This window comes from Hylobates moloch, unplaced genomic scaffold (assembly GCF_009828535.3).
Source record: "Hylobates moloch isolate HMO894 unplaced genomic scaffold, HMol_V3 SCAFFOLD_2, whole genome shotgun sequence".
Taxonomy (NCBI): Eukaryota; Metazoa; Chordata; class Mammalia; order Primates; family Hylobatidae; genus Hylobates; species Hylobates moloch.
The window spans coordinates 125,824,475-125,845,904 of NW_026652277.1; the positions used below are offsets into that span (position 1 = coordinate 125,824,475).

The following is a 21,430-nucleotide window of genomic DNA, read 5'->3' on the forward strand; positions in this document are numbered from 1 at the left end:
AGTGCTTTACACAATTTATTTCATTTCATTCTCAAGGCGACTATGTAAGATAGGTTCTATCATTACCACCAATTTACAGATGAAGAAACTGAACTTCCAAGAGGCAAAGTTTTTCTCCCATATCTGACAGCTAGTAGGTTAGGGCTAGTAAATGGCAGAACTTAGAATCAAATCCAAGTCTGTCTAAATCCAAAGCTCATAGTAACTGCTACACTTTTCTGCCTTTCGCTATTTGCTCAGTTGCCGTTAATAAACCACGGTGTCCATGACAGTTTATTTAAACTTAGCAATAAAAAGTATCAGCCAGCTTCAAAGATCCCAAAATTCACTAAAATAAAATCTGACATCTGTACTACTGAACCATAACTGCAACATGAAAATGAAAGAATTACTTACTTGCACAATTTGCCTCCTGCCATGTGGTATTAAAAAACTCTGAGAGAATCACAACTATTTGCATTCTATCTGCCATTAAGAGACTTCTGGCACAACTCTGACTCTCTGAAGTATTCTGAAACAAAAAGAAGACAGAAAAATACAATCTGAGTATTTTTAGACTTTGCAAACAACTTGAGGCAAAAACCTTACAAAAATAACATTATAAGCTTTTTAACATTTTGTTTGATATGATCAGATAATGTTAACAATAATAACAATGAAAATAAAGTAATTAGCAGCTAACATTTATTGATACTAGGTTCACTTGTAAAGGAAGAAAATCTTTGTTATCTAAATAGTTTGTACCCAGATGGAAAAATATGCTTTTGTAGATCATTTTAATAATAAAAGAAACTCATGCTATGCAAATAATAAATCCAAGTTCCCAAATCATTTGATCCTTATCTATTTCCTTTCCCTTGTGCCCCAAGCAAGGAACTAAGTCCTGCTGACCCTTGATTCTTTCAGTTATTTAACTCCTACTATTTACTAGGCACTATAAAAATCCTGAAGTTCTGAGGATATAAAAAGTATAAAAGAATGCCATCAATTCTGGGGCTCTGAGAACCTCTCGCAGATACACAGACAAGGAGTTATACAGTGTGATGAATAATAAAAGAGAGTGGTAACTCCTGGGAAACAAATGATCAGTCATGTGGGAGAAGAAATGGAAAAAAGGAGAAAAGAGGGAGAAAAGGAAGAATTTCTGCTTCAAAATATTTGCTGATGTTCATTTTGGGAAGGTTATCTTCTTTGTAGCTTAGTTTTGTCATCCCATTAAAAGGTACATTTGAATGAGTGCTTGCTTTTAAAATAGTGAATTAAACAAAACATTTGATTTATTATTATTATTATTATTATTATTATTATTATTATTTGAGACAGAGTCTCACTCTGTCACCCAGGCTGGAGTGTAGTGGCAAGATCTCAGCTCACTGCAGCTTTTGCCTCCCAGGTCCAAGCGATTCTCATGCCTCAGCCTCCCGGGTAGCTGGGACTACAGGCGCATGCCACCACACCCAGCTAATTTTTGTGTTTTTAGCAGAGACGGGGTTTCACTACGTTGGCCAGGCTGATCTTGAACTCCTGACCTCAAATGATCCACCCGCCTCGGCCTCCCAAAGTGCTGGGATTACAGGCATGAGCCACTGCACCTGGCCATGAACAAAACATTTTAAAAAACTCTTTTTTAGAATTACCTTCTGAGCAATAACAGTCATAGAAGAAAATTTTCTATTATCACTTTTTTTTTTTTTTTTTTTTTTGAGATAGAGTCTCACTCTATTGCCCAGGATGGAGTGCAGTGGCGCAATCTCAGCTCACTGCAACATCTGCCTCCTGGGTTCAAGTGATCCTCCTGCCTTAGCCACCCGAGCAGCTGGGACTACAGGCACGTGCCACCATGCCTGGCTAATTTTTATTTTTAGTACAGACGGGGTTTCACCATGTTGGCCTGACTGGTCTCGAACTCCTGACCTCAGGCGATCCACCTGTCTCAGCCTCCCAAAGTGCTGAGATTACAGGCATGAGCCACCATGCCTGGCCTATTATCACTTCTTAAGTAGAAGTAATAATACTGTATTAATACAAGCCTGGGTCACTAGCTAGTGACCTTGGGCAGCTGACCCAACCTCGCTAAGGTTCAGTTTCAAAATCAGGGGTCCTACAGTTACTGTATTAAATGAAATAGCATACATTAATCACTCAGTGCACTGTCTGGTACACAGTGACGGATATATGCTATCTCACCTAGCTACCACGCTGCCAACCTGAAGTGCTCTAAGTAGGTTTAGTTGGATAAATGTAATTAGTTGGTTAAGCTGAATCTTCATAAGTAGGTGACTGGCTATTTTAAAAATCAATACAGTAGAGCCTGTATGAGTGTTCAATATGTGGGATAGTTCAGTTGAGGAAGATTATCAATGTAGTTTTGAGAAATTAGGAAAGAGTTCATGAAGGAAGCAGGATATGAACTAAGCTCTATATTGAGGAAGAGAAGAGGATTCAAAAATAGAAGAATTAAATGATCATGGGGTGAAAGTGATAATGATTATGTGGTATTCGGAGAGTATTCAGTAGTCTATGAAAGTAGGGCTATTAAAGGGCTAAGTTAGAACAAGATTATGAGAGGCCTTGAGGGTCATGAGAGTTAGCCAGTGAGAAATTCTTTTAAGATTTATGAGGAGGGTGTCATGAAAAGCAGTTTCAGGAATATATCTTTAGGCCGTGATATGTAGGGTGAGGAGGCAGGGAGGCTCATTACACTACTTCCATAGCTCAGGTATAATGAAAGGATGATGGCAACAGTGAGGACAGAAAGGAAATGATTAATAATCCAAACGATGATGAGGTACTTATTTAGTACTTACCAGTTCTAAATGTTCCAACTGCATTTCCTTATTTAATCCTCATAACAACTCTATGAAACAGGTAGTGTTAGCTGGGTAGAGGGTAAACTATCAGAGGTGACTGAGAAAGAAGAATTGGAGAGATAAAGAAAAATAAGGACAGCATGATGTCCTGTAAATCAAGGAAAAGGGAAGGGGTGGTTATTTGTGTCAAATCCTGCTGAATTGGAGGTACATCTGTCAACACTGGCAGTATTGGTGACACTAACAAGAATGAATTTGATGGAGTCCTTGGGTGTGAAAGTGAGATCAGAGTGGGTTGAACAGGGATTGGAAGATGAGGACGTGGGAAGAGTGAACCTAGACAACTGCTGAAGAGTTTGGCCTTGATGGGGAGATAAGAAAGAGAGGTCACTAAAGAGCAATGTGGGACCCATGTGTCATTACCCTGATGCATGGTTTCTTAAAGCATGATATCCACCTATATATGTTTAGGTTTCTCTTCTGGACAGATGTCCCTTTAAAATGGAAACATCTTTGTATTCCCAACACCTCGCCAAGTGACCAAAAAATCAATGGTCCTTGCTTATACTTAGAACTCTTACTACTCAAATCTATCCTAACCACTTAGCAGAACCCTAATCATCATGAAGCCAGCCATTTCCTTTGATCATGCCTGCACCCAGGAAGTCAGGAGCTGCCGGCAAAAAATTAACAACACAGATTAATTCCACAGTAAATCCATAATCCCAAACCATACCTCTCACTTTTCTGTCTGCTCATTCTCTCCTTTTTACAACCGCTATTTCAAATCCTCTCCACTCTCCCAGAAACTCTGATCTCTCTCCCACTCTTTACTCTCAAAAGAAGATCTAGCCTCCTGGATAATAGGGGCCTTTGAGCTGAAATTCTAACCTGCCTACCTCTACATGCAACCTCTCCTTCTACCCTCCTATTATGGTGGGGAAGGCACCTGCCCCTTTCAAGGCCCATCTCTCTGAGGATGCCCTAGATCCCATCTACCCTGTGTTTTCTGGAAACTGACCTTGTCTGCTTCCCACTCCCTCCTACAGAATCTTCACCTTCTCTAAAAGACCCTTACTATCAACATTTAAACATGTCCAGCTCTCTCCCATCTTGGGCAAGGAAGAAGGGAAGGCAGGACAGAGGAATGGAGGGACAGGGGAATGGAGAAATGATAGAAAGTCGGCCTGGCACTGTGGCTCACACCTGTAATCCCAGTACTTTGGGAAGCTGAGGCAGGCAGATCACCTGAGGTCAGGAGTTTGAGACCAGTCTGGCCAACCTGGTGAAACCCCATCTCTACTAAAAATATAAAAATTAGCTGGGTGTGGTGGTGCACACCCATAGTCCCAGCTACTCGGGAGGCTGAGGCTGGAGAATCACTTGAACCTGGGATGGTGGAGGTTGCAGTGAGCCAAGATTGTGCCATGCCCTCCAGCTTGGCTGACAGAGCGAGCCTCTGTCTAAAAAAAAAAAAAGAGAGAGAGACAGAGAAATGAAAGAAAGCCTCTGAGTCCCACATTGCTCTTTAGTGACCTCTCTTTCTTATCTCCCCATCAAGGCCAAACTCTTCAGCAGTTGTCTAGGTTCACTCTTCCCACGTCCTCATCTTCCAATCCCTATTCAACCCACTCTGATCTCACTTTCATACCCAAGGACTCCATTAAATGCACTCTTGTTAGTGTCACCAGTACTGCCAGTGTTGACAGATGTACCTCCAATTCTCTCAGAAGGATTTGACACAAATAACCACCCCTTCCCTTTTCCTTGATTTACAGGACAGCATGCTCTCCTCATTCTTCTTTATCTCTCCAATTCTTCCTTCTCAGTCACCTTTGAGAGTTTACCCTCTACTTAATCTTAAACTCTTAGTGTTCCTACTCATTCTTCAGGTATGTTCACCCATGTCATAATTTCAAATGCCATTTTTATGCCAACACTCCCAAAGGTGTTATCTCCAGTCCAGTCCTCTAGATGTGTATATTCAACCACATAGGCAATCAATATATCCACTTAGAAAGCTCATAAACACCTCAAAATCAACAAGTTCAAAACTGAGTTGATGATCTTCATCCACTAAACAGACTCCTCCCTCCAGCTCAGTAAATGACAACCCTATTCACTAAGCTGCTCTTATTAAAGCCCTGGAAATCATCACTACCTTTTCCTTACTCCCCACATTCAACTAACCTCCAAGCCTGTTATTTCTGCCTCCTAAGTATCTCTGAAATCTACCCATTTCTCCACATCATGATGGCCCCCACATAGCCTAGACACCACTGTGTCTCACACCACTGCAACAGTCTCCTAATCCATCTCCCCACATATCTTCTTCCCCTACCCTCCCCAGCCCCCACCCTCTCCATTTTCTGTCACATAGCCAGCATAGCCTTTTAAAGTACAAATCTGATTATGTCATTCCACAGAATGAAACCCTTCAATAACATCATACTGCTTTAAAATCAAAGTCTAAAATCCTTAACATACCCTACAAGGCCCACATGACCTGGCACCTGTCTACTTCTTTAGGCTCAGACCACGGGTTTCCTTCTTGCTCACTGTGCTGTGTTCTAGACCTCAAATACACCACAAACTCCTTCCCATCTCAGTCTTCATGCCTGCTATTTCTTTACATGTATACCTTCCCTCCCCTGCCCTGTGTTCTCACAAATTGTAGGTGTCTGCTTTAATCACTGACCATTCTACCTACCCCCCAGTCATACTCAAGATCAGTACTCTTGTCATATGCATTGGTAGCATCTGGGTTTTTTAATCAGCAACACTTATCACACATTAATTAAATAATTATTTGTATAATGAGATGCTTAATGTCTGTCTTCAGACTACAAGCTCTGCTCATTCACGCTATATCCCTAGTAGCTACCACAACCTGTACATAACAGGTACTCAAAAATTTTTTTGAATGAATGCAGAAGAAATATTACATTTTCTGATCTCTAATGAAAGACACAGATTATTATGCTATGTTCTGGTTTTCTCCCTATAGTCCTCAGAATTCGTTATTTAATAATCTATAGTAAAAGTATATTGAATACTCACCAAATACATAACCCAAATGACTAGCACTTCACAAAGATATACAGATACATAGATAGATATAGATAGATAGGTAGATGGATGGATCTATAGATCTAAATTTTAAACACTATCTAAATTTTAAACAAACCAAGTAGAATAGGACAGAGCCTACCAATTCAGAATCTGAGGGGGCAAAAGCATCCTCAGGACCATTCTGATAATGCTGAATCACAATGAAACTATGTCCCTATCAGTTTAAACTAAAAGGAGAAAGTATGACTCTAAGGAAGAGGGAATCCCTCAGTTCTATCATTCAGGTTTCAGAAATCACTGTATTTTTTACCTTGAGATAATAAAACTATATGCGATCCTTGTCCCAGAAATTCTAAAAGGAAGTGACAAGAACCTAGGATTCTTATCAGGGAATTCTATTATAGTTAAACTAATTATATTGCTGTACCACATAAATAGCTTACTAGTTTCTGGCTTTGATTCTTTTTTTCTCCTTGTTATACTCCTCTCCTCTCTCAATCAATCCATGTCCATTCACACTAAAGAAGGGTAGAAAGGATGCCTTGAGATTCAGCTTGTAGGTTTCCCCTGATGAACCAGCCTTGCTCTGTTCCCTCATTTTTTTTTTCTTTTTTTTTGAGATGGAGTCTCGCTCTGTCACCCAGGCTGGAGTGCAGTGGTGCAAACTTGGCTCACTGAAACCTCAGCCTCCCAGACTCAAGTGATTCTCCCACTTCAGCCTCCTGTATAGCTGGGATTACAGGCACACGCCACTACTCCTGGCTAATTTTTTGTATTTTTAGTAGAGACGGGGTTTTGCCATGTTGGCTAGGCTGGTCTCAAATTCCTGGCCTCAAGCGATCCACCTGCCTCGGCTTCCCAAAATGCTGGGATTACAGGCATAAGCCACTGCATCTGGCTCTGTTCCCTCCTTTAACTTGGCATTCCTTTCACTCTTTTGCTCTAAATTGCTATGGTGCAATTTATAACACTCACTGATATTTTTCTATTTCCCCATATAAGGTACTTTATTTCCCCTAACTATACTGATAGTTTGAGGCCTGAATCGTACCCTTCTTTTCCTTCTTATCCTTTTACCAGCCCAATATTCAAGAATAGTAGGTGCTTGCTAAAAACTACTTTAAATAAAAGACTGAGTCTGAGTCAAACAAAATACATTACACTGGATAGGCTGGGCGTGGTGGCTCATACCTGTAATCCCAACACTCTGGGAGGCCGAGCCGGGTGGATCGCCTGAGGTCAGGAGTTCGAGACCAGCCTGGCCAACATAGTGAAACCCTGTCTCTATTAAAAATACAAAAATTAGCCAGGTGTGGTGGCGGGCGCCTGTAATCCCAGCTACTTGGGAGGCTGAGGCAGGAGAATCGCTTGAACCCGGGAGGCAAAGGTTGCAGTGAGCTGAGATCCCGCCATTGCACTCCAGCCTGGGTAACAAGAGGAAACCCCGTCTCAAAAAAAAAAAAAAAAGAAGGGCTGGGTATGGTGGCTCACGCCTGTAATCCCAGCACTTGGGGAGGCTGAGGTGGGCAGATCATGAGGTCAGGAGATTGAGACCATCCTGGCTAACACGGTGAAACCCTGTCTTTACTAAAAATATAAAAAATCAGCCAGGCGTGGTGGCAGGCACCTGTAGTCACAGCTACTCGGGAGGCTGAGGCAGGAGAATGGCATGAACCTGGGAGGTGGAGCTTGCAGTGAGCTGAGATTGCGCCACTGCACTCCAGCCTGGTCAACAGAGCAAGACTACGTCTCAAAAAAAAAAAAAAGAAAAAGAAAAAGAAAATACATTACACTGGATAAATAAACCTCCCCAAGAGACAACTAATTCCTTCAAGTTCACTCATGACACATTTTTCCACAGGTTTTTGTTTTGTTGTTGTTTTTTTTTGCGATGGAGTCTCACTCTGTCCCCCAGGCTGGAGAGTGGCGGCACTATCTTGGCTCACTGCAACCTCCACCTCCCAAGTTCAAACAATTCTCCTGCCTCAACCTCCTGAGTAGCTGTGCAACACCACACCCGACTAATTTTTTTTTTTTTTTTTTTTTGTATTTTTAGTAGAGGCAGGGTTTCACCATGTTGGCGAGGCTGGTCTCGAACTCCTGGCCTCAGGTGATCTGCCTGCCTCGGCCTCCCAAAGTACTGGGATTACAGGCATGAGCCACCATGCCTGGCCTCGTAAGTTATTATACATGATGGTTCAACTCCCAAACCAGTCCATACAGCCTTTTAAATCTATAAAGTACCTCAGAACTGTAGAAGTCACACTTTTGAGCTAATGAATCATATCCAGCTCTACTGGGGAAATAAGGGGATCCGAGACCGAGGCCTAGGATGAGTTAGAGAGAAAATACAAAAAAAGTTTCCCTGCCTCTTTTCACCTGTTTATCCACTTCCTTTCACATCAGGGTGAGTTGAGCTGGGTACCCAGGTTGCTGGTAGAATCTGAGGGAGAGGAAGGGGGTTTCTACAACTCCCCCACTGGGAAGCCTCCTCTGGGTAGTGTGGAATTCATATGGAAATTCATATGCAGATTGGGTGATGCCCATAATACTGCACCCTAGAGTTTGAGGTGCTACTTTTAGCCTCTTTAATTCCACAGTACCTACACACATGAGAAAAGCATTTGCTGCCTTCAAAGACCCAAACTTTGCATCATGATCCCTGGCCATTCTGCCCACAATAGCACTTGTTTTTTAGAGTAAATGGAACCCTAAAACAACTCATCTTAACCGCTCAACACTGAATATGATGCTATATCATATCCTGCTGTAGTTGACAGGGACATGTCTTGGGTATTTTATTTTAAAGTGATAGTAAGATATATATTCCTTGCTATACGCAATGGAAGTGTGCCTGGAAAATACTGCATGTAAGCCTGAATTTATTTACCTTGAAAATATGTCCTTGGCCAGGTGTGGTGGCTCACACCTGTAATCCCAAATCTTTGGGAGGCTGAGGTGGGTGGATTACTTGAGGCCAGGAGTTCGAGACCAGCCTGGCCAACATGGTGAAACCTGTCTCTACTAAAAATACAATAATTAGCCAGGTGTGGCGGTGCACATCTGTAGTTCCAGCTACTCAGGAGGCTGAGGCAGGAGAATCACTTGAACCCAGGAGGCGGAGATTGCAGTGAGCCGAGATGACACCACTGAACTCCAGCCTGGGCAACACAGCAAGACCTTGTCTCAAAAAAGAAAAAAGAAAAAAGAAAAAAAAAAAACATGCTCTTTACAGAGAGATTGACCACAGAATTTATTTAAATCTAATAAATTCCCCATTTATGTAAAATGACAGATTTTTATTTTATTTTTATTTATTTATTTATTTTGAGATAGAGTCTCACTCTGTTGCCCAGGCTGGAGTGCAGTGGTGCAATCTTGGCTCACTGCAACCTTGGCCTTCCAGGCTCAAGCAATTCTTCTGCCTCAGCTTCCCAAGCCGCTGGAACTACAGACATGTATTGCGATTCTTCTGCCTCAGCTTCCAGAGCAGCTGGGACTACAGGCACACGCAACCACGCCCGGATAATTTTTGTATTTTTAGTAGAGATGAGGGTTTCACCATGTTGGCCACACTAGTCTTGAACTCCTGACCTCAGGTGATCCCCCTGCCTCAGGCTCCCAAAGTGCTGGGATTACAGGCATGAGCCACCACACACAGCCATGACAGATTTATTTTAAGTAATAACAGGCTGACTTAAAGCAGGATACAACTAGGTACAAATTTATATTTAGTGCAACTAAATAACTAAACGCACACTTCCATTGCGTATAGCAAGGAATATATATCTTACTATCACTTTAAAATAAAATACCCAAGACATGTCCCTGTCAACTACAGCAGGATACGATATAGCATCATATTCAGTGTTGAGCGGTTAAGATGAGTTGTTTTAGGGTTCCATTTACTCTAAAAAACAAGTGCTATTGTGGGCAGAATGGCCAGGGATCATGATGCAAACTTAGACAAGTTTAAATTTACGGAATAATTCCAACCACATTTTCATGAGATTACTTGCTGTCCCCGTAATACAAGAGGAACTTTCTCATTCTCCAATCCCAATGTTATTCCTCATGTTTTTCCTTTACCAAGCATATCCGGCCCACACCTCGTGACTCCCACCAACCCTGACACTCTAATCTTTTCCTTGTCTAAACTTTATAAAGTACTTAGGGGCAGGAATTGTGTCTGTTTTTCTTTTTAAAATTAAGTCCCTCACAGCAGCTACCACACAACTAGAAAACACTCAAGGTACCAAGAATGAAGAGCAGTCTTACAATTTCTTAAAATTTTAACTCCGATTTACTTAGAGGTATTACTATGTTGTTTTCTAAAACCTCCTTTTATCCCCATTTTACAGATTAGTAAACAGGCACAGATAATGTAAGTAACTTGCCCAGAGTATACCGCTAATAAGCAGAGTGGAACTGGAGTCCTGGCCGCTAGCTCCAGACTGTTCACATCACTAAGATGAAGTCACAGGCAATATCTCTTTTAATTCTTCCAACAGCCGCATTAGGCAGCTGTTCTTTCCACTTTATAGAGGAGGAAACTAAGGTTCTGAGAAGATAATCCAAGGTTACACAGAAGTTGGTGGACATGAACATTTCTGGCTACAAAGCTCAAATTCCTAACCACTACCAGTGTCTCCACCCCACTTGTTTCAGAAAAGGATCCTTCCTGGGAACTCCAGGTGAAGATGAGAAGAAGCTGTGGTGGAGCGGGTGGAGGAAGAGGAAGAGGGTTGGGGAATCAGGACCCCCAAGAAAACCAATCACACCTATATGAACCAAAGATGTCCAACAGCATTCTTGGAAGCAAAAACCCAAATCCCAAGCCCCATAACGCCACCCCCTTTTTCTGATGCCCCAACTCCACAGACCCAGTCCAACCCCTTTTTCTTACTGTTGGGGAAACTGAGGCCCCCAGCGTTGACCATCATTACATCCTCCTCCTTTCCCAACTCTCCCGCGCCACAGTCCTGGACGTGGTCCTGTACCCACCCCCGCGGCTCGGCTGATGTTGTCCATCTTGCTGACGACCTGTTGGAAGAGGGGGTAGCAGGTCTGACAGACGCGCACGGGCCGGGCGCTGCGCACCAGACACCCTGTCAGCTCTGCGCTGCTGTTGGCGAAGTCCAGCAGGAGCTCCCGGCACTCGGGATCCAGATCCGGCAGGTCCGGAGGCAGCGACAGAGGCCCCAGCCCTCCACCCTGCAGGAGGGACAAGGACAAGTCTTCCACCTCCAGCAACTGCTGCTCCGACAGGAGGTCGTGGAAGACCCTGTGCGGACTGCTGCCAAAGGGGAGGGCGCCCAGGGCCAGCCCCGACCACAGCAGCAGCCCCAGCGGCAGCCACGGCGGCAACGAACACCTCCGCTGGGAGGCTGTCGGGCCCGGCTCCATCACGGGGCTCACACACCCCAGGGCGCCCACCGCCGCCTCTCCGACCCCAGCCGGCAGCGCGGACACCCGCCGCTTCCGGTTTCCGCGGGCGCAGGCCGAGAGCCGGGTCACGAGGAGGGCGCGTCACGGCCCCGCGCCCGGCGCGCGGCGCCCCGCCCCATTGGCTGCCGGCTGCCTCCGGGCCGCGGGCCTTCGCGCGTGCGGGAGCGCGCCCACCCTGCGGCCGCGCGCTCTCCAGCCGGCGTTAGGCGCGGGGCGGGGCAGAGTGGTGCACTGGGGGATCCCGAGCCGAGGCTCTCCAGCCGGTGACTATGCGTACCCACCGCTTTGGACAATTGCATCTCGGGGGTCCTGACCCTAGAACGCCCACCCCTCTGGGAGTTCCGGGCGTCCTACAAGTTTCTTACCTCTCTGGACCGACGACGGCCTCCGCTGTGGAAATGGCCGTTGGCTGCGTTCGCAGAGAGCCAGCTGGCCGGTGCCTCGGCAGATTTTCTGCATGGTGTTCCTTAGCGTAGTTTTTTCCTCGTCCCATTTGGAGAGAGTAATAATGCCCGTTGGTTATTATAGGTGGTGGAGACCAGCGGTTTCCAAGCTTTTTGTTTTTGTTTTTTAAAAACAAAACTCAACTGTCTGCCTCAGCGTTGTCAGAACTCTCTGAGATGAGGGAAATAGTCTACATCTGCGTTATTAAGGCAGTTATTAAGTAGTATCTCCTAGTAGAAAAAAAGTAACAATAAAAATAATATAAATTAAAAACCCAACATATAACCACTATTTACATAGCGTGTATATTGTATTAGGTACTATAAGTAATCTAGATATGATTTAAAAGTATAAAGAAGATGCTTTAACAGAATGTAAGAAAAAAGAAAAAGAGTATATGGAAGGAAATGTGTAGGTTATATGCAAATACTATGGCGTTTTATGTAAGGGACTTGAGGATCTGAAGATTTTGGCATCTGTAGGGGGTTCTAAAACCATTCCTCTGCTGGTGTCAAAGATGACTATGTATTTTAAGCTATGAATTTGCACTGGTATTTCTAATTTTAATCCAACATTAGAGTTCATTTCTCTCTTTTCATATTTGTAACTTTCTTCTCTGACAATCTGAAACTGGACTCCAATTATTCTTAATATATTTACTGATTCCATCAATCCTTCTGAATGTAAGCAACCTCCCAGTCACTGCTGCCCAGTCCTCTGCATGGAGACCCTTCTTATCCACTCAGAACCCAATACTCTGCATCAGGCTGATGCTGCCACCCTCCCTCACACCACTGTCCTCTTCAGCTTACCTGTGCTCTGACACCTCTCTCTGGGCCTCTGACACCCCATCCCTACCAAGCACAGATGCCTATCTGGCTCTACTTGACCTTTAAGATTGAATTGTTCCAGGAATGGAAAGGAAAGGAAGAGGGAAAGTGTCTATAATTTCCTTAACTTTTTTTTTTTTTTTTTTTTTTGAGATGGAGTCTCGCTCTGTCACCCAGTCTGGAGCACAGTGGCATGATCTTGGCTTACTGCAACCTCCGCCTCCCAGGTTCAAGAGATTCTCCTGCCTCAGTCTCCTGAGTAGCTGGGACTACAGGCGCCCGCCGCCATGCCCAGCTAATTTTTGTATTTTTAGTAGAGACAGGGTTTCATCATATTGGTCAGTCTGGTCTGGAACTCCTGACCTCAGGTGATCTGCCCACCTCGGCCTCCCAAAGTGCGGGGATTACAGACATGAGCCACCACACCCGGCCAAGTTATTTTTATTCCTGTTTGTTTTTATCTATACTTTTAAATGTCTAGTGAACCTTGGCTTTCTGCTTACATTTAAGAGAGAGGCACTACAAAGCTGAATGGAAACTCTGTGTTCATGGATAGTTCTTTTTGACTGTGAGTTTCAGTATAGGCCGATGGTTCTCAGTGGGGACAGTTTTGCTCCCCACCCTTGTGGTATATTTAGCAATGTGTGGAAACATTTTTGGTTGTCAAAACTGGGAGAAGGGTATGAATGAATACCCTAGCATCTAATGAATACAGACCAAGAACACTGCAAAACATCTTAAAATGCACAGGCTGGTCACCCAAAACAAAGCATTGAAAACATCAGTATTTTAAATCGTTTCTCTTGGGCAGATTATCCTCTTCAGAGAAGACTCTGCCAGCATGCTACCTTGCTGCCAGTAATCTCTGATCCTGGCAGTGGAAAAAGGCTGGCAACTCAACTTCAGTGAATGAACTTTTCCTTAATCTCCCTGCTTTAGCAAAATGTCCCTGCCCTCAAATATGCTTATGTCTCTTGGTCCAGACTCCCTTTGCTTCGCTTTCTCCAGATATCAGGATTTTAGTGGTATTCTGTTGGAGTTGGGATGGGACATAGAATAGTAGGGAGAGTATTGTAAACAGCCTTTCAATCATCTTGTTTTGGTTCTTCTTTTATCTACATTTCCAGAGGTACCTGATGTTTTTCCACTTCTTGGGCTCTTTGAGGGTTCTATAATATAATTCAGTTGCCTTTTTTTCCTACTACGGGCATACAAATTAGCTTTTCTGCTTAGGTTCTGTTAAGTCAGTTTTTATTAGTCCACCTGCTTTCCAGCTTCCAATATATTTTTAAAGAGATGGGGTCTTGCTATGTTGTCCAGGCTGAACTTAAACTCTTGTGCTCGGCCGGGCGCGATGGCTCATGCCTGTAATCCCAGCACTTTGGGAGGCCGAGGCAGGTGGATCACAAAGTCAGGAGATCGAGACCATCCTGGCTAACATGATGAAACCCCATCTCTATTAAAAAATACAAAAAATTTGCCAAGCATGGTGGCGAGTGCCTGTAGTCCCAGTTAATTGGGAGGCTGAGGCAGGAGAATGGCGTGAACCCAGGAGGCGGAGCTTGCAGTGAGCCGAGATCGCGCCACTGCACTCCAGCCTGGGCGACAGAGCGAGACTCTGTCTCAAAAAAAAAAAAAAAACTGCTCAAGTTATCCTCCTGCCTCAGCCTCCCAAGTAGCTGGGATTACAGGCATGCACCACCATCCCAAGCACCAATATTTTTACTTTTCCTTTTCTCCTGTTCTCTGTGTTCTTTTGTGTCTTTTTAAAAGTCCTTTTGCAAATGTTGTGGGATTTCAGGAAGGAACAGATCTAATCATGTGTTCAACTTCCTGTCTTAAATGGCAATCTTTTCTGTGTTTTACCTCACTCTTTATTAAAGTCAGCATGTGTATCTTATGTCACCTCCAGCCATGAGATGATCTTACGGAGAATGTGGACTGTGTCCTATTTATATTTGTATACTTAGAAGCCCTTAGCCTGATGTCTTGTACAGAGAAGGCACTCAATACATTTGTTACATTGAATTTATGTAATACAAATGCACATCTGCTTTAAGTGCTTTTCAGATTGATACATCAATGGAAACATATTTTTATTTTTGTAATTCTTTAGTGGGCAAAACAATGCTGTAAGTAAATGCCCATAAGCTTTGCATGCCTGAGTGGAATGACCTGAACACATGGGACATGTAAATCATGTTGTTCATTCATGATACTTGGCAAATAGTCTAATCTACTCACTCCAGTGGCCAATCTCATTTCCAGATCTCTCACCTGAAGATAGATATTTTTTTTCACCTGAAGATAATCTTATAGCTTCGGCATTAGGAGATATTTTTAAAACAATGAAGTTGAATCACATTTACTTGACAGACTCTGGTTGTAAATGTATATTTCTAATAGATGAATGGTATTAGAACTTTGAGTTTGTATCAACATAATTTTAATAAATATTTGTTCAATTTACAAATGAAAATATACATAAAAAATATGTGTGCTTCAGTAGATATATATTATCAGTGACCAAAGTCTGATCACTCAACCCATTTCCTAATATAACAGAAACTCTCTTGTTAATTAGATATCTAATACGTGGTACTATTTCTTGGAGAGCCAGCATTCATAAGTAGAAATGAGAATGGCACCACTCACTATTACTCCTAGTGACCCACTAGCAAAATTTTTGCTTCTTTTTCTAATGACTTTATGCCCTGCTGGGCTAGAGGTCTTAGTCCCAAAAGGAGTGCATCCACTAGGAGATATGAGAGTGAGTGAATTGGAATTTAAGATTGCCACCTGGCCACTTTGGGCTCCCTCTAAATCAATGGTTAAAGAAGAGAGTTACTGTGCTGGCTAGGTTGATTGATCCTAACTACCAAGGGGAAATTGGACTATTACTCCACAATGGAAGTAAGGAAGAGTATGTCTGAAATACAGGAGATCCCTTAGGGTATTTCTTAGTATTATTATGCCCTATTATTAAGATTGATGGAAAACTACAACAAGTTAATCTAGGCAGGATTGTGAATGGCCCAGGCCTTTCAGGAATGGAGGTTTGGATTACCCTACAGGTAAAGGATCATCACCAGCTGAGGTGCTTGCTGAGATCAAAGATAATACAGAATGAGCGGTAGAAGGTAGTTATAAATATGAGCTATGACCATGTGACCAGTTGGAGAAATTAGGAATATAATTATTATGAATATTTCTCCATATTTTGTTATGAATATGTGTGTGTGTATATATATATACATATACACATATATATACATACACACACACACACACACATATATATACACACACCCCAAATATCTTTACTTTCTTCTCTTTTATTCTCTTATAAGATATATTGACTTTAGGCTGGATGCAGTGGCTCATGCCTGTAATCCCAGCACTTTGTGAGGCTTAGGTGGGTGGATCACCTGAGGTCAGAAGGTCAAGACCAGCCTGACCAACATGGCGAAACCCCATCTCTACTAAAAATACAAAAAAATTAGCCAGGTGTGGTGGTGTGTGCCTGTAATCCCAGCTACTCCAGAGGCTGAGGCATGAGAATCGCTTGAACCCAGGAGGCAGAGGTTGCAGTGAGTGAGCCGAGATCTCGCTATTGCACTCCAGCCTGGGCACCAAGAGCGAAACTCCATCTCAAAAAAAAAAAAAAAAAAAAAGATATATTGACTTCATATTATCATACTATAATATAATATGTAAGTATTGTTAATTTTATGTCATAATATTTAAGTTATAAAATATCAATGAGAAGAGTTAAACATCACTCAAGGACTTTATCTCCTCTTCTGGAATAGGGGGTTAGTGCGTGTTCAGTTGTATGAAGATAGTTGTATCATACTAGGTATAATTATGATCTTGTTATTGTCTTTATTTGGAGATACATATAGATGCCAGGTTAACAAGGAATGGATTTATGATGGTTAATTTATTTGATCAAATGTCATTCTGGGTGCATCTGTGAGAGCATTTGTGGATGAAATTAACATTTGAATTGGTAGACTGAGTAAAGCAGATTGCTTTTCCTAGTGTGGGTGGGCTTCATTCATTCAGTCCATTGAAGACCTGAAGAGAATAAAAATGCTGAATAAGAGGGAACTCCTCCTTCCTGACTGTTGAGCTGGTACATTAGTTTTTTCTGCCTTAGGACTCAAACTGAAACATTGACTCTTTTTGAATCTCCAGCCTGCTGGCTTTCAGACTGGAACTACACATTAACTCTCCTGGGTCTCCAGCTTGCAGAATGCAGATATTGGGACTTCTCAGCGTCCATAGTCATGGGGGCCATTTGTTGTAATTAATCTCATTGTCTACCCATATCTAGATATATATGTTTCCTATTGGTTCCGCTGTGACTCATAAAGATACATTAATTATATGTAGAAAAGTGATTGCACTATTAAAAATTCTTGTTGTTCAGGCTGGGCACAGTGGCTCAACGCCTGTAATCTCAGCACTTTGGGAGGCCAAGGCAGGTGTATCACCTGAGCTCAGGAGTTCAAGACCAGCCTGGCCAACATGGTGAAACCCCACCTCTACTAAAAATACCAAAAAATACACAAATTGGCTGGGCGTGGTGGTGCATGCCTGTAGTCCCAGCTGCTTGGGAGGCTGAGGCAGGAGAATCACTTGAATCCCAAGTAGGCAGAGATTGCAGTGAGCCAGGATCACGCCACTGCACTTCAGCCTGGGCAACAAAGCAAGAATCTGTCTCAAAAAAAAAAAAATTGTTGTCCAATGCTTGTTAATAACCACATATGGATTTTATGTGTCTCTTGACAGTTTTAAAGTATGTTTTATTATTTGTTGCTTATTATCCATTTAATTTCCTAAGATATATAGCATACTAGAGAAATCAACAAGATGTTATTTCTGTGCAGCATGTCTTTAAAAATATATCAACATTTAAATATTCTTTGTAAATAAGTTATATTTCATATTCACTGTGTACATAACAACAGAAGCATAGGAAGCAAATGTTACAGTCAAGATGAAGTGTACGAATGTTCATGTCTCAGAGAAGTGGGTGTTCCTGAATTTACCTATGACAACATTTGGAACAAGTACCACTTGTTACCATCTTTATGCCATGCTTACTTGAAGACAGGGCCAGTGTTAAAATGTTTGCTTCTTTTATAAGCTATTTTATTTTCCTTTCAATTCTAATTTTGCCCAATTGCTCTATTCAAATAAAGTCATTTAATCTCTGCTCTTCTGATTGATATTTTAATTATTCAGTCCTTTCCAGCTGTGTCCACCCCAGCTCCTTTGAAGAATGGAGAACTATGCTTTCTATATTTGAATGATAAAACTATTGACAGCGTCATTTTTTTCTTCCAAAAAAAAAGAAATTACCCACCCAAAAAAAAAACAAAAAAAAAAACCATTCTGCTGCTCAGAATACCACAGGGAAGATGGTTGCATATCAGTTCCCTTTTATTGGTCTATTAACATTTTAAAGACTATGACAACTATTTAAACTAATTATTTGGTTTTACAACAAAGAAATATGTATATATTTATGTATACGTATAAATCTTGGATTAGTCAGATGTAAGCCAAAATCTCATTTTGATTCTCCTGGGGTACCTTGTTAGTATCCCTAGGTCTTCAGAGAGACTAGATTCTCTGTGCATCTGAGGGTAACTACTGGCTGATCTGGTAGAGGCAATAATGTGACTCTGGGACTGACCAATAGACTTCCATCAAGACAGCCTATCTGTTGGATCTTTATTGGTTTTAAGAAACAGAAACCAACGCAAGTTAACTTCAGCAAAAAGTGAGAAATTCAAAGATGGAACCAAGACCAATGTCTCAGGATGGGACTGGAACTATGCACCAAACACTCTGGAACTATTCACCAAACACTCTGTCTGTCCTTGTTCTACTCTACATGTCTCTAATTTTCCCCAGGCTGTGTGGTGCAAAATATAGCTACACAAACTCCACTATTATTATATATATATTTTTTGAGGCAGAGTTGCACTCTTGTCACCCAGGCTGGAGTGCAATGATATGATCTCAGCTCACTGCAACCACTGCCTCTCAGGTTCAAGCAATTCTCCTGCCTCAGCCTCCCGAGTAGCTGGGATTACAGGCACACACCACCACACCCAGCAAAGTTTGTGTTTTTAGTAGAGACAGGGTTTCACCATGTTGGCCAGGCTGGTCTCGAACTCCTGACCTCAGGTGATCCATCCACCTCAGCCTCCCAAAGTGCTGGGATTACAGGTGCGAGCCACCTTGCCCAGCCCAAACTCCAGTTTTTATATGTCTTGCATTAAAGATTTCAACCCAGACAAAGACCAGACCTCTTATTCCCAATCCCAAATTTTCCAAGGAATCTCTATTCAGCCCAGATTGTAGCCAACACGATGGTTACGGGCCATAATATATGTCTCGGGTGAGCAGCAACTATCTGGGCTGGTGGTGAGGCGTGGGATTTGCGGGGGATAAGAATTTACCAAGACAGTTGTAGGTAAAGAAAGGCAGATTTATTAAAGAAAATATGAGAATATGTTGCCAGGGAGCAGTGGGCAGAACCAGAAAAAGAGGAGCTGACTACAAGGAAACAAAGGCTTGCTGGAGGTTTTACTGCATGGTTCTTGGGCTGATTGACAATGCAAAGGTAGCAGAAAGCCAACTTGTATTCTTCTGTCAGCCAACGTGTTTGATGATGAATTGAAGCGTTTGGTGATAAGCAGAAAGTTTGTGAGTTGTGTATGTTATTTGCTCCGGGGGACTATATGTCCTGGGCCATAAAGAAAGACAGACTTATAGCTTATCTGCTTCCTCTTTTTATTTATATGTCCTGGACCATGAAGAAAGGCAGACCTATAGCTTATTTGCTTTATCTCTTTGCTTTCCCTTCATCCTGCCAGTCTGACTCCTTTTCCCTAATTAGGACTCCACAATATATAATCATGGCTGCTTGGAAGCCAACCTGTGACCATGTGGATGAGCAGAGAAGAGAGAAGTTTGTAGAAAAGGGGAACTGGGTGCCAAACCTAATAGGTGTCCAGTGCAAGGCCCTCTCTTCCCTCTTAATGGAAAATGGATCTTAAACAGTGCTCTTCTGGAGACCACACTGGGGAAAAGGAGGTAGATGGCATTAAGTAGGTTTGGTAAAGGGAGGAATTTTGAGGCAACTGGACCTTTCTGGGCATATGGTATTAAAAAAATAAAGTCATTATCATTCTTTTTTTTTTTTTTTCGGTCACCCAGGCTGGAGTGCAGTGGCACAATCTCGGCTCACTGCAAGCTCTGCCTCCCGGGTTCACGCCATTCTCCTGCTTCAGCCTCTCCGAGTAGCTGGGACTACAGGCGCCCGCCACCACGCCCGGCTAATTTTTTGTATTTTTTAGTAGAGACGGGGTTTCACCGTGGTCTCGATCTCCTGATCTCGTGATCCGCCCGCCTCGGCTTCCCAAAGTGCTGGGATTACAAGCGTGAGCCACCGCGCCCGGCCACGGGCCATTCTTTTTTAAACTTATATTTTATGTTTTATTTTTAAATTTTTATCATTTACCTATTTTGAGACCAGGTTATGAGACTGGCTAATTTTTGTATTTTTGGTAGAGACAGGGTTTCACCATGTTGCCCAGCCTGGCTCAAATTTCTGGGCTCAAGCGATCCACCTGCCTTGGCCTCCCAAAGTGCTAAGATTACAGGGATGAGCCACCACGTCCAGCCGCATATTTGGGACATTTTTATACAAAAAGATTTAATTGATTGTGGCAAAGTTATTCTTGGATTATGATCCATCTTCAAATGCAAATATATGTTGATTATCTGGATAATCTTTGCAGAGATTCAACTCAGTTACCATAGTGCCTGAAATGACCATAATGTACCAGCAGTGACTCCGTTGTTTCCATTCTGTAAACCAATGGGTTTCAGTCTCAAATCCCGGGACATTTAAGTATCTACAAGGAAAAAACTGAAGACTCATAAGGTATTTCCAGTATTTCATAAATTCTAAAGCAAATAATACACTTACCTGGCACAAAGCTATGATGGACTAACTAAAACATCAAAACCATCAAATTTCTCTGCTTTAGAATGAAATGATATCAACTCAGGACAGCAAGTCTGTTATTCCATGCTGGTCTTAAGTTCTGTTTTAGTGTGTGCGTGTGTGTGTGTATGTGTATCCTTGGTTATACGTTCTGAACAAATGAATGCCATCATGGGAGAAATGTGATTTAATGTCATCCTGGGAAGCATTATATGTGGCCACTACTATTCAGGTTATATTCTAAAAAGTGTAGAAAAAGAAATTTAAGGCTCAAGGTTAACAAAGTCATCTTTCCTGGAGATCTTTAAACATGAGATAACCAGCCACCTCTCTAAAATAATTACCTCTAGAAGATCCTTCTGCTTCCTCTCAAAATATATTAAAATATCATCTACCCCATTATTAGAAGTTGTAGTGATTAGGATAGTATATTGTCTTAATGATGGAGACCTGTGGATAATAAATTGTCTCCAGAGATGCTCTGCATTTAGAGCATAAATTCTGGGCCACCCTCTGAATGTCAAGACTTTGAATGTTCTGGATTTCCTGTAATTTCTGGTCTCCATAATGTTTGCAAGCACTTGGTTATTTCTCTGCTTCATCCCATGATTGGGACCTCTGGACTTGGATGTAAAGAACAAGATGGATAGAAAAGGTTTCTATGATACTAATCTACTTATAGTCCAGGTTATCAGAAACCTTTCAAGCCTTAGGCACTTATACATATAATTTCCAGAAATCCACTTTGGAGCAAAGTCACTCCTCTTTCTTATAGTCAATTGATATCAATAGGT

At 42.3% G+C, this 21,430-nt stretch overlaps 1 protein-coding gene across 1 annotated transcript in view; it reads right to left on the reverse strand.

Moving 5' to 3' along the window:
* Positions 1-11,375, reverse strand: part of OSTM1 (osteoclastogenesis associated transmembrane protein 1) — a 30,084-nt gene extending 18,709 nt beyond the window's left edge. The window contains exons 1-2 of the mRNA XM_032156055.2: positions 10,887-11,375; positions 397-511 (exon numbers count right to left, since the gene is read on the reverse strand). Of these exons, the coding sequence (XP_032011946.1) occupies positions 397-511; positions 10,887-11,288 (517 nt within the window). The 5' untranslated portion in view covers positions 11,289-11,375. The remainder of the gene's footprint in view (positions 1-396; positions 512-10,886) is intronic.
* Positions 11,376-21,430: the final 10,055 nt, after the last annotated feature.